Source organism: Balaenoptera acutorostrata, chromosome 17, assembly GCF_949987535.1.
Source record: "Balaenoptera acutorostrata chromosome 17, mBalAcu1.1, whole genome shotgun sequence".
NCBI lineage: Eukaryota > Metazoa > Chordata > Mammalia > Artiodactyla > Balaenopteridae > Balaenoptera > Balaenoptera acutorostrata.
This window is the reverse complement of record NC_080080.1, coordinates 18,812,421-18,826,532: the sequence shown is the minus strand read 5'-3', so window position 1 is coordinate 18,826,532 and position 14,112 is coordinate 18,812,421. Positions and strand designations below refer to the sequence as shown.

Genomic DNA, 14,112 nt, shown 5'->3' with positions numbered 1-14,112 from the left:
GACCTTATAAGGCTTTGAGGCCCCAAATTCACCCCTTTTATGGGGATCAAAATCCAGAGGTCGAAAGTATAGCTTAAAGAGGTCTCAGGATGCCATATATATACATATATATGTATGTATGTGTATACATAGATATATGGCCCCATGTACCTGCCAGAAGCTAAGTAAATCTTTTTTGAAGAAATTCATTTTTAACGTAGGTCTCAAAAATTCCCAGAGATGAAGTTCCAAGGTACATACACTTTCCAAGTATCCTGAACAAAAACAATAAATTGCAGACCCACAAAGACCACAAATATCAGAATCAGACATAAATGCTAAGAATTACATTTAATATGTTTAAAGAAATACAAGAGGGAACCAAAGTATGACAAAGGGAACAGAAGACTGTCAAAACCGACCAGCAAATTTGAAAAAGAAACAAACAGTAAAAGCTTCAAGAAAAGGAAAAAAATACAATAATTGAAATTATTTGTATATGTATGTATAATCTGATTTCCAAAGGGAAAGGACAGAGAATAAAGGGAGCCGATATTAGAAGATACATAGAAGAGCTGATGAGTTTTCGGAAGACACCAATCCTCAAGCAAAACAAATAACAACGCTCAAAGAGAAACATATAAAAACCAAAGCCAAAGAAAAGATCTTAAAAGTATTCAGAAAGAAAAGACAGAATACACACAAAGAAACAATTAAAGTGACATCTGATACCAGCAGTAATAACGGACACTAAAATCTATGTGAATAATAGTTTCAAAAAGCTGAGAGAAAAAATTTGGTTATGCTAGAATTGCATATATAAGCAAAACTATCTATCAAGAATGAAGGGAAAAATACAGCTTCAGACAGAAAAGGAGAGTTCACTATTCAGAATGTTATGATAGGAATGTCATCAAGAAGTACTTCGAGGAGAAGGACATTGATCCCAGTTACAAGAAGCGATCGTAAGCAAAGAAGACCATAAAGAATCAGTAACAGTATAAGACAATAACAAGAATGCTGAACTTTAAGGGTTTTAAAAAATCTTGAACAGAGAAAATATACAGATTGAAAGGGAGAATAGGTATTAATAATCTTCTAGGGGCCTTGATTTGATTTTGAGGAAAGTAAAGATACTGATTAATCCTAGACTTCTAATAAGCAAACTCAGTCAATCCAAAAGAAGCCAAGAAAGAAGGGGATAAAAAAGAAAATAAAATCTAGCTCAGTAAAGTTTAAAATTAACTGTAAAATGATATATGAGGCAAACAAAATTAAAAAATTGGTTGATATAGCTATATTAATATATAAAAAGAACAGACCTCAAGTTGAAAAGCATTATTGGAGATAAAGAGAGTCAGTATATACCCTGATCAACTCCTTAAGAAGATTATAATCCCAAACTTAAATGAATTCATCTAACACTAAATCTTCAAAACATACAGAGCAAAAAACTGACAGAACTACAAGGAAAAATTAATAAATCCACAATTGAGATTTTAACATAACTCTCTCAGGTAATCAGTAAATCAAGGGAACAACAACAACAAAAAAGTCAGTGAGAATATAAGATGGGAACGACATACTTAGCATATTTGATATAATGGAAATATAAACATATATACACACATACATACATCCATCTGTCTCCCCCAAACATTTTCAGCTATCATATCATATTCTAGGTGATCATGCAGATGTTAAGAAATTAAAAAGAAAAGCATCAAAATTCTTTGACTAAATGCAAAACATACTAAATAATAATTAGAAAACATATAGAATTGAATGATAACAAAATAATACCTATCAAAACTTGTGTGATATAATAAAAAATACTATAAACTTACTGCCACTGGATCCTTCTGGTGAAGCTGAGCAGCTGTTACTTGTCTAAATCCACCTGGGTAGCTATTAAAAGAAACAAAGACATTAAAATTGGGAGTAGGCTATGGTACAGTATTCTTAAAATGAACATTCTTTTATAATATGAAAACTATTTTTATTATGAAATTATACTTGTTTCTCGAAACTATGCTGTTCATCAATGTCTTAAAAATTAAGCAGTAACTTATGCTATTTGAAATGCTATTCTCTTAAGTGGTCAAATTAGCAATCATTATTTCATAAAAAGTTCCACATCTTAGAAAATTTCTTGGCAAACTATTTATATTTCTACTGGAATTTAAAGTTATTCATCATTCATTCATTCACTCATTCAGTCAAACATTTTTATCACTGCTTAGTTTATCACTGCTTGAATTTAAAAAAAAGCAAAGTGCCAAAATGTTTCACATTCCCTGACAAATCAGACAAAGTGAATAAGCTAGGGGTCAGGTTTGGAGAAAATAGTGGTAGACTACCTGGTTCTGAAGGCAAGTTAATACTCTAAACAAGTCGTGCTCCTGTCTCCTATTAACAGGAAGTCATATGTTGGTTCTAAGTAATAAAATATTTCATTGTGTTCCGATCAAAATTATATATAAAATGTAGATTAAAAAAAATATTTGGGATAGTACTGGAGGCATCTTGGTAACTTGAATACCCCAGATCCAGGTCTGGAATCTAGGTTTTGCCAGTGGCTACCAGTATAATATTAGGCAATTCATTTCATCTCTTTATATATGAGTTTGCTTATATAAGAAAAATGATAATATCTGCCCCATCTACCTCTCAAGATTTTTATGAGAGTCAAGTGACAGTGCTTAAGAAATTTAAAACGAAAACAACATACAGATGCAAGGTTTTATTACACTGAATGGATGGATAAAGCCTTAATGATTTTTGAGGAAGGGAAAAATAAAAGGTAAAGGCAGTAGACTCTGCAAGAAAAATGTAAGATTACCTAAATATGATTCCTTTTGTAAGTTTCTTTCAACAAGACTTGAAAACATTTTAAAGATGATTTAGAGAACCACGTTTTAGGAATAAAACTTAAGAAAGCAAATTTAGAAATTTGCTGAGAAAGATGGATAATTTTCAAACTGATGCTCTTTCATTTGCTTCATGGAATTTCAGCCTCAGAAAAAGAAATACCTGTCTAGACTTCTATTCCTGTATTCTTTCTCTCCGGGAAAAAAATACTTTATGTTTTATCATATTGTTATCTTGCATTTTCATATTTCTTTCCCAATTACCTGTAAATTTTATAAAACTTGGTTTATATATAGAGATTTACCAACAGTAAAAATTACTAAAGATGGATGTGAATTCATTTTTGTTACATTAAATAAAGAGTTCACGAAAGTGTTTAAGTGTAGAAATGGGCAAAGGCTGGCTAATGGAAGCAAAAAAGTTATTCCAAGCTTTTAAGACCTACTTGGGCAAGAGAGGAAAAGAAACAGATGGGAATATCAAAGTCTGCCTGTCTAAGATGAAGGTGCACTTGGAAATAAAAAAAAAATAATTTTGATCAAGAATGAAAAGCCAACATTTTTAATCATATCTTGCATGCTACTGAAGAAGGTATGCTTAATTAAATTTGTACATGACCTGAAACTGAGGGGTTAACTAACACATTACATGACATAATCAACATCTCAAAAGATCTTAAAAGGCCAGAGATAGAATTTACATGGAGTAAACTTAAGGTACTGCAGTTGATTAGAATGCAACTAAAATACACAGCAAGGAGGATACATGGTTGAACAGCAGCATGTTTGAAAAAGACTTATGAGTTTTAGCTGATGGAGAAACTCGGTGTAGCACATAGTGATATGGCCTTGAAGGAAAGTGCTACTACAATAGAAGATTGCATAACTGAAAGAGGTGGAGTCACATTATACCAGAAAACCATTAAAACACAGCCAGGTGAGTGTATTTAGTTAAGAAAGATACTGATAAGCAGTGATTGCACTCAGAGAACAGTGACCAAGATATAATGGAGATAAGACATCTGAAGGGAAGCCATAAAAAGAACTTTGAAGGAACTACAGATGTTTAGTCTAGAGAAAAGACAGATCAGTGGGTACTTGCTGATCATTGTCTCAAAACTATCTGAAGGATGTCATGTGGAAGATATAATTTTACACTGTCCAAAAAAGGACTAAGACCATTCTGAAAGCTAGAGAAAAACAGATGATGACTCAATCGCATTGAGATCTTTCTAAAATTTAGACCACATCAAAGGCAGAATGAATGCGCTGCCTCATGAGCTAGGAGATTGCTATTATTCAGATAGGCAGACCTATATATAACTTGAAAGGCATGTTGTGGAGATTTTAGGTATCTTCCAAACTTGGGATTTCACTCACCATTCTTTCAACATCTCATGTACTTTTAGAAGTTCAAGATGGTTCTGGAAACAGCAGTAAGATGAATTATAGGAAACAGAAAGAAAGAAGTGAGAAGACTGACTAAAAAATGAGAAGAATCTAGATCACAGAGGTTATATGAAAAGCTTCCAGGAAAAACAAATATTCTCAGGTAATCATGAGTATTTGGTACAGTATTGTGGTTTTTTTGATTGAGTAAATCATACATGTGGCATGAAGAAAATTGGTATTTTCTTAAATTTTGAAAAAACCTTTTTCTTTTAAATAAGACCAATAATATTCTTAAGGTAATATATATTCAACTGCCTATCTTCCCTGATAAAAGCATTATCTTACCCAGTATGTGAGGAGTACACTTTTTGCTCCCATTTGTTTCCAGAAAATGCAATGTGCCTTGTGTTCATTATGACAACATGATCTCCACAGTCACCTAGATGTAAAAAGAACAAAGAAAAAAGAAGATTTTATATGAAAACTCTTGACTTTAAGAAAAAGTGAGCTTGGTTTTTTATAAAGCTTATCAAAGTCCAAAAAGCACATCAAAAAATATAAAGCAAGTCACAGTGCAACATCAAAATCATTGAATAGATTTATGTTTCTCTTTCACGTAACATGTAAGCACAGAAAGAGTTGGCTAGACAGTTGGAAAATCTCAATGCTGGAAGGTAAAAGAGAATTCAATAAAGATGCCAATAACTGACACATCTTTTAAAGGCAAACTACTGTTACTCCTATTTTCTCTGCCGATTAACAATTACACTTCATTAAAATGTACTATTAATAATTACACTTCACCACTTTTAAATATCTCATACAAATTTTCCCTTAAAAATAAAAGAGAAAGTGAAAACAATATGCATATAGATGAAAAATGGTTTGTTTTACCAACAGGTAAATTGGAAACAAATGTAAAACATCACAATTGATTATTCTTTTCAAATTCAGAGAAAAGAATACTAGGATCTTATGCTTAATTACTAACCCAAGGTTTTTTCCAAACACATTTAACTAGTTAAATTTAAACCGCCACTAGCAACTATGAGTACACATATACTTGATGCAACAGATGATCTGAAAATCAAAATATATGTTTTGGATTAATTTTCCAGTGAAAAGTACCCTTAGGCCTGGCAGTTCATCTAAAAAAAAACCCTAAAAAGTCAACATGTAAGTTTTCACAAGTCACTGTACATGACAAAATCAAGTAGTCAGAAACATTTATTAAGTGCCTATTCTACTAATAGAAAAACAAACTTCAAAAGATTCTTGAAGGTTATTTATTTGAAAAAAATCACCACTGAAAAAATAAGTATAAATAAGTACAGTATCTCAAAACTGAAGATTACATTATAAGAGTCTATGCAGAGCTTGAATTTGAATGACAGAATTTTCAGTGAGAAGTTCATGGTTTATATAAGACAAGGGTAAAGGAAAGAGGATAAAGCAGGTGAGTTTTCTTCACTAGAGTGTAAGGGAATCCAGGGGTGTGAAGGAAAGATTTGAGAATGGGAAGCTTGCTGTTAGCTGGTTGAAAAGGCAAGTTTGACTATTTGGCAAATTAAGTAACTAAAGTTCCCAAAAGTGACCCATGGTGGGCTACTAAGGCAGCTGGGCAAATGAACCTGAAGAACAAATGAAGAGGGTGAGAAGACACCTACACAGTCCCAAATAATGCCGAAATTATGTTAGCTTTCAACCGGACACTTAGAGTTGAAGAAGCTAAGGCTTGTTAAGATTAAGTGATTTGTCAAAGCTCACACCAAGGTATTTAACTCCCTGTTCAGGCTCTTTCTGTGACACCTCTTTGGAGGAAAAATGGAATCTTTAACTTTCTAATAAACCTGAATTTATTTTTTAAATGTTGTTTAAGCTTTAAATATGCAAAATGCATTTTGCGCCATTCAAAACACATTTTTACTTCAAAAAGGATCTTTCAAGGGACATTAGAAAGAATACCACAAATCAGGTGAAAATTGTGTTCTTTCAGCTCTAAGGTATGAACATCTAATCTGGGAAAAATTATTCTCCCTTAATAACTTATGCCAAATCTCTACTGTATTTAATAATTCTTAGAAGCACTTCTCCACTGTCTCTAATTAAAACCAACCAGCAATTAAATCTTTTTTAACTGTACTACTTATTAAAACAGAAGCCAATATTATGATTAAAGCCTAAAATCCTGGATATAGTGCAATCATTTCTACCTAAATTTCTGTTAATCCAAATAAATAGATATATGTCATTTTAAAATTTTAATTGAAACATTTTACGTTTTACAATATGCACCAAATACATATAAATTGGAACTCTACTGCCTGATCAAGAGATGGTGGAAGTTAATTAATATCTTTCAAACTTAAAAACTTTTTTTTAAAAGTTAAAGTTTAGTAATAAGCAATTTTTAGAAAAAGGAATTGAGTTTATTTACAAAAATTTATCAACTTAGATTTCTGACCTTATTTGATTTCTTTTTATAATATTAGGTGCTAAATTAAATGGCCAAATAAAATTCAAACTAATTCAATCAAAGGGAAAACTCAAAGGTTTATGTCAGGGAATCTAAGGTCTCCTTCATCCAGTGCAACACTGCTTTTACATATTGGGTCTCCTTACAAGATTTGGTTTGAGAAACGTTTGAAAAATAGCTGTTTCAATTTAGTGATAAGCAACAAAGTTTGGCTTTTGCCTCTATGTTTGTTTCCAGCCTTGAAGGACAAATATCCAAATGCCTACTTCAACATTTTTTTTAGCATCCCTGAACTTCTGCAGGGCTAATGTGACAGATGATCATGTAAGTTACCACAGAATCTACTGAGTGTAAAGGCGTTGTGATAGGAACAAGGTGTGTTGTTCAAATTTATGATAATGTGTAAATATTCCTTCTAAAAGAGGCATGCATTCTAGATATAACCTGGAGCAAAAAGCTTCAGTGCTTTGTACAATGATATTCTAGGAGTGAGATGAAGAATAAATGTGTGATTCAGACTGTAAAATTTCGGGGGCTTCCCGGGGCTTCCCTGGTGGCGCAGTGGTTGAGAATCTGCCTGCTAATGCAGGGGACACGGGTTCGAGCCCTGGTCTGAGAAGATCCCACATGCTGCGGAGCAACTGGGCCCGTGAGCCACAATTACTGAGCCTGCGCGTCTGGAGCCTGTGCTCCGCAACAAGAAAGGCCACGCTAGTGAGAGGCTCGCGCACTGCGATGAGGAGTGGCCCCCGCTCTCTGCAACTAGAGAAAGCCCTCGCGCAGAAACGAAGACCCAACACAGCCATAAATAAATAAATAAAAATTAAAAAAAAAAAAAGACTGTAAAATTTAAACGATGCATAGTTAACATTTGAAATAGACTGACACAACTGAATAGTAAGAGAGAAAAATACATTAGCTGCATAACTTTAAGAAGAGCATTCTAAACTTTTTTTTCTAACAAATCCTTAAAAGATTTAAATAAATAATGCAAGGCAGAATACTAGAGATTAGACTAGTGAATTGTTAGAATTGTTTGGTGTGCTAACATTCATAACATTAACCTTTAAGAACTGTGTGAAACTTTCGTTTGATTTCATTCCATGTGCACCAGAAGTATTTTAAGATGATCTAATAACTTTAGATAATGCTTAAGAAAGGTTTCCCTTTGCTTCTTTTAAATGCTCATATGGTTCTCCTCAACTGATTAATTTGCAGGCAGTGAAAAGAATGGAGTCCTCGTGAAGAATAAGGCACAATCCAAAAATCACCAAGTGGCCTTCCTTTTCCTGTATCAGTGAAAAGCAAACATGTTCAGAGAGCTCCCAAGTCTCCCATTCAGAAGGGCAGCTCTAATCAGAAGGAGAAGGGAGTGCCTATAAAATGGTTCAAATATTGTATACGTTATGTATCTGAACATACATACAGGTCCATGGACTTTGTGAGATGCTGTGGCAAATCAACGTTCCATTTATTAGGTTATTTTTTTATGGAAACGGTGGTCTGGGTCAAGATCGAGATGATCTGGAGTTAGGAGAAGAATGCCTTCCTTTCACAAAATTTGAGAGAAGGTGGAATCAGTAGTAGCCACCTAATTCTTCTTAAAGTGTAGCACTTATCTGTCCACTGAATTAAAGTTCTGCTTCCTTACAAGCACGTCATTACTGCGAAAGTATTCCTTAAGTACTGATGAGCAAGCGTGCTGCTAGAACACCAGAGGAGCTTTTGTGGCTGCCTGTCGGGCCACCCTTCCCTGGTAACGGAGAATAGCTTTTCTATGAAATTAGAAATTTACTTCTTAAAGACTGAATTGCATTTTTGTTTCACTATATTTAATATCTGGCTTTTATCAGCAAAACTTTGGACTTTTCACGTCCATAAGATGTCACTAAAATCAAACAAACTGCACGCAATTTTCTATTTACAAATATGTTGTTTTAAGTTTTTTCTAACATATACTGGTTTAATCAGCATTTATTAAGTATGCTTCATGTGTTCATAATCACTGTAAACATGTTTATTTGAAAACTGACATACAGTTTCCCAGAAAAACAATATGACAAACGATGGCCATATATACAGGAAGGGCTATAAAAGTTAATATTTAGGTGTGATAATGGCATTTGGGTTACATAGGAGAATATCTTTGTTCTTGGGCGACATATGCTGAAATATTTAGGGGGAGGTATAATGATATCTGTAATTTATTTTCAAATGATCGAGTAAAAAAATATGATACAATATTAATAATTGTGTAATCTAGGTGGCTGGTATAGAGAAATTCACTGTACTACTCTTTGAACTTTTCTGAAAATGTAAAATTTTTATAATAGAAGTTAGAAAGAAGTAAAGGACAAACAACTCCGTGGAAAAATGGGAAAAAGAAATGCATAGACCTTTCACAAAATGGGAAATGATAAAAGGCCAATAAACAAATGAAAAGATTCTCAGCTTCATGGGCAATCAGGAAAATGCAAATTAAAACCACCAAGAAAGAGCATATCCCATTTACCAGAGTAGTCAACATTAAAAAGAACGACAATATCAATGTTACTGAGATGAGGAATAATGAAAACACCTGCATATAAAGACTAACTAGGTTCCCATTTTAAACCCAGTAATTCCTGTCCTACAGACAGACCTCAGAGAAACTCTTCCACATGTGCCCTGGGAAAAAGGTACAAGAATACTGATAGCAATGTTGTTTGTAACGGCAAAAAAGAGGAAAACAACCCAAATGCTGAGTGTATGGGTATTCATTTCACCACCATTATTATTAATTTTCTTTAAAATATTATCTATATTTATATATAGGTAGAGGAATACATCTCTATCCATCTAAATATATCTTTGTATATTTCATGTTTCAAAATAAAGTTAAAACTGTGATCAACTGCAAAAAATGCTGTTGACAGGTCAAGCAAGATGAAGAGTAAGAACTGATACTTGGATCTTACAGGGGGACAGGAAGTGCCTAGGAAAGTGAAGTCAATCACAACTACCTGTGATAAGCAGAAGGCTTTTAGCATGAAAGCAACTGTTTTGTTTTGTTTTGGAAAAAGGACACAGAAGAGCAAATCTATTAATTCAAAACAGTGAAAAGTAACTTTCCATGCCTAGCTAGCTAGCCCTACATATCTTTCTGGAGGAAAGGGTTTTTTCAAAGAGAGGGCAAACTTATTTGCTCATTTTCAGAAACTCTATTGAAATGCATGTTGCCACATGAAGAAACGTGTTTAAGAGTGAACATTTAATTTAAAGTCCAAATCAGGATATTAGGAGAGGGAAAGGAGGGGCTACTGATCATTTTGCTGGGGCAATGGCATAAAATGGGGTTGTCTTAGACAAAGTGGTCAATATGGTTTTCCTATGAAGAAGCCAAATTCATTTTAGTGCCCCAACAGGTTTTGTTTGTTTGTTTTTAAAATTTATTTATTTATTTATTTATTTTTGGCTGCGTTGGGTCTTCGTTGCTGTGCGCGGGCTTTCTCTAGTTGCCGCGAGCGGGGGCTGCTCTTCGTTGCGGTGCGCGGGCTTCTCATTGCAGTGGCTTCTCTTGTTGCGGAGCACGGCCTCCAGGTGCGCGGGCTCCATAGTTGTGGCTCACGGGCTGTACAGCGCAGGCTCAGTAGTTGTGGTGCACGGGCTTAGTTGCTCCGCGGCATGTGGGATCTTCCCAGACCAGGGCTCGAACTCATGTCCCCTCATTGGCAGGCGGATTCTTAACCACTGCTTCACCAGGGAAGTCCCGCCCCCAACAGGTTTTTATCAAGAATGGAATAAGGGATCCTCAGGAAAAAAGAGATCCTTAAAACAGCCCAGGGCTTCCCTGGTGGCACAGTGGTTAAGAATCTGCCGGCCAAGGTAGGGTACACGGGTTCGAGCCCTGGTCCGGGAAGATCCCACATGCCGCAGAGCAACTAAGCCCAGGTGCCACAACTACTGAGCCTGTGCTCTAGAGCCCGCGAGCCACAACTACTGAGCCCATGTGCCACAACTACTGAAGCCCACGTGCCTAGAGCCCGTGCTCCACAACAAGAGAAGCCACCGCAATGAGAAGCTCGCACACCGCAAGGAAGAGAAGCCCCCGCTCGCCACAGCTAGAGAAAGCCTGCGCGCAGCAACAAAGACCCAACGCAGCCAAAAATAAATAAATAAATAAATATTTTAAAAAAACAACAAAAAACAGCCCAGTCAAACATCTTCAAAATTCTATCCTGACATGAAAACTGTGATTACCAATAACAGGTCTAAAATGATACTCACTCAGTTGATGGTACATAGGTTTATGCAATCCTTGAAGTTTAACTGATGCCAGGGCAGCAAGTTTGCCAGGGGGCTGCATTTTCCCATCTAAGAGATACCAAACTCGAGCAAAAGTGGCCCATTGCTTGAAGAGACAGAAGAGGAGACAAAGAAAATTCTAATTAAATGGAAACAGCTGAGTTTGCTATTATATACCATCACATGTAATCTACAGTTAACATCAATAATTATTATGAAAAAAGATCCTATCACTAATTTTTTTGTTTTGTTCTCATTTCTATTTCTGGAAAAGGGGGATCTTTTCTCATTATTCTGCAAAGATTAACACAGTAATCTTTCCTGCCTGCTTTTCTATTAGCAATATGGATTATGCTCTTTTAAAAACATTCCAAAGATATTATTTCCCTTTACATTATGACTTATATTTTTCGTGCCATATAGAATAGTATCTGGAGGGGTCATGAAAAGCTCTTATGAAAGTAGAAGTTGTTTATGAAGGTCTTCAAAAATATTTTGAGATTGGAAGGTACATTAACATTGAAAGATGAGTGGCCAATTACGAACTGAAGACTATTCAGGAGTTTAATTCCAAGGGAGAGTTAAATAGCAGAATGTAGCTGGAAAAGCATAGATGGATGATGTTGAATAAACTTAAATTTTAAAAAACTGCCTTAGATAGACATCTTAGGCTGCCTCAGGACTAAACTGCTGTCTTTGCAGTATCCATCACTGCCTTCAAATTCTAAGAAAATTACAGGCCAGAAAGATCTTGATCAGATGCTTTCTCTATGGATATACACAAGCAGCCAAACAATGCTGGAAAAAGTACAACTAGGCTCGCTGGTTTTATCTTAAATTTAATTATCACAAATCAGCTTATAAAACTGCTTACCAATCTGCTGTTTTCCTGTTCTCATTTTTCTAGTCTCTACCCCATTCCCCTTTTACATCTTCTGTCAAGTTTATTTCATATATTTTGATGCCATTGTAAACGGTATTGTATTTTTAATTTAAATTTCTGATTGTTGCTAGTATATAGAAATACACATTTTTGTATTTTGGTCTTATATCCTGCAACCTTGCTAAACTCATTTATCAGTTCTAGTAACTTTTTGTAAGTTCCATTTTTTACACAGATGATCATGTCCTTTGCAAATAAAGAGCTTCTAGCCCATATACTTTCCATACCTCTCTCAGTTTATGAACTAAAAAAAAAAAAAAAAATTCAATTCAATTGTCTACAGGACAATCTTGTTTCTTCAATAAACTGTAAGAAAAAAAGACAGGAAAAGGAAACTATTATTGAGAGAGACATTAAAAAAATAGCAACTTATTGCTACTTCGGATCCTAATCCAAAGGAAGAAACTAAAAATATTATGTATTTATATAATATACATGATATGTGTGAGAAAATTGGAAACTTGAACACATACTGGATATCTGATGATACTAAGGAATTGCTGTTAAATTTCCATTTAGCTTTGATAAATGGTAATGGAATTTTTTAAAAAATCCTTATCTTGTAAAGAACATATTGAAATATTTACTGATGAAATAATATGAGTCTGAGGTTTACCTCAAATTCATAAGTAAGAAAAGGAAATGAATGGGGGTAAGATTAAATGATATTGGCTGTGAGACTTTTGAAATTGGGTGATATCTACTTTTGTGTATGATTAAAATTATCCATAAAAACAAACAAACTCCTGACCTCCCTTCCCTACCAGCAACTGCCTCATTTCTTTCCTCTTCTTTGTAGCAAACTCTTGCAAAGAGTTGTCTTTAATTTGTCTCTCCTCATTCTCTCTTCAACCTACTCCACCCTGGCTTTTATCTTCCCACACCATCACCAGCACACTACTGCCTGCCAAGTTTACCATGACCTTCACATTACTAAATCCACTGGTCAATTCTGTCTTTGACACAGTTGATCATTCCCCTCTCCTGGGTATTCTTTCTTCACTTGATTTCCAGGACACCACCCTCTATTGCTTTGTTTTGTTTTGTTTTCCTATCATGCTAGTTCTCTCTTTCTCTTGCCTCTGAAATGTTGAAATGTTCCAGAACTGTTCTTGGCAAGCTAGTCAAGAAGACCCAATGCAGCCAAAAATAAATAAATAAATTTTAAAAACAAACAAACAAAAAAGACACTCTCAGATAGAGGCCAAGAAAAGGAAGAAAAAAAGAGGGTAACTAACAAAGATGTAAATACATGGATCTGTATAATGCCAATAGAAACCAAAGGAGAAAAGATTTTTACAAAGTAAAAACGAAAAAAACCTGTTGGGGCACTAAAATGAATTTGGCTTCTTCACAGGAAAACCATATTGACCACTTTGTCTAAGACAACCCCATTTTATGCCATTGCCCCAGCAAAATGATCAGTAGCCCCTCCTTTCCCTCTCATAATATCCTGATTTGGACTTTAAATCCTATCTTCTCTTTACACATTTCCACACAGACTTCATCCAGACCAATAACTTTAAATGCCATCTGTATGTTTATGATTCCCTTATTTACATCTCCAGCCTGGACCTCTTTCCTGAACTCTACACTTGCATTCCATTGCCCACCTGGCATATACACTACAGTGCTTCTTAAACCATATGTAGCAGAAGACTAGTTTTTCCCCAGTCCATTGCAGACCAATACCTGATAGAAAAAAAAAAAACAAAACCAAAAACCCTCTGATAAAACAATTAAAATACTGCCACAATGTCAAATTGCTACAGTTTTTTAATGTTTAATTTTACTTTCTGTATTTTCCTCATTAGGGACAGGTAACAAACAGTCCAAGGAAGGAATCACACTTGGAGCAGGACTAGACTAAGAGGCAGCTTAGACCAACTCCTGCTCTTCCTCCTGAAACCTGCTTCAATCTCAGCCTTGCCTATCTCAGTTGATGGAACGTTCTTCCGGTTGTTACAACAAAAAACCTTGGAATAATCCTTGTTTTTTCTTTTGCTGTCGGCGCACATACAGTCCTTCAGGAAATCCTGTTGGCTCCACCTTCAAACGGAACGTGACCACTTTTCAACTCTACACAGTTACTAAGTCTGGTTTGTGCCACCATCATGTCTAGCCTGGATTATTTTCAATAGCCTCCAAACAGATTATTTGCTTCTCTT

The 14,112-nt window shown here is 34.9% G+C and overlaps 1 protein-coding gene across 2 annotated transcripts in view; it reads right to left on the bottom strand.

The window, feature by feature from the left end:
• MRPL13 (mitochondrial ribosomal protein L13) overlaps positions 1–14,112 on the bottom strand; it is a 37,465-nt gene that overhangs the window by 22,730 nt on the left and 623 nt on the right. For both annotated transcript variants that reach the window (XM_007188837.3, XM_007188838.3), the window contains exons 2-4: positions 10,984–11,107; positions 4,587–4,680; positions 1,827–1,887 (exon numbers count right to left, since the gene is read on the bottom strand). In XM_007188837.3, the coding sequence (XP_007188899.1) occupies positions 1,827–1,887; positions 4,587–4,680; positions 10,984–11,107 (279 nt within the window). The remainder of the gene's footprint in view (positions 1–1,826; positions 1,888–4,586; positions 4,681–10,983; positions 11,108–14,112) is intronic.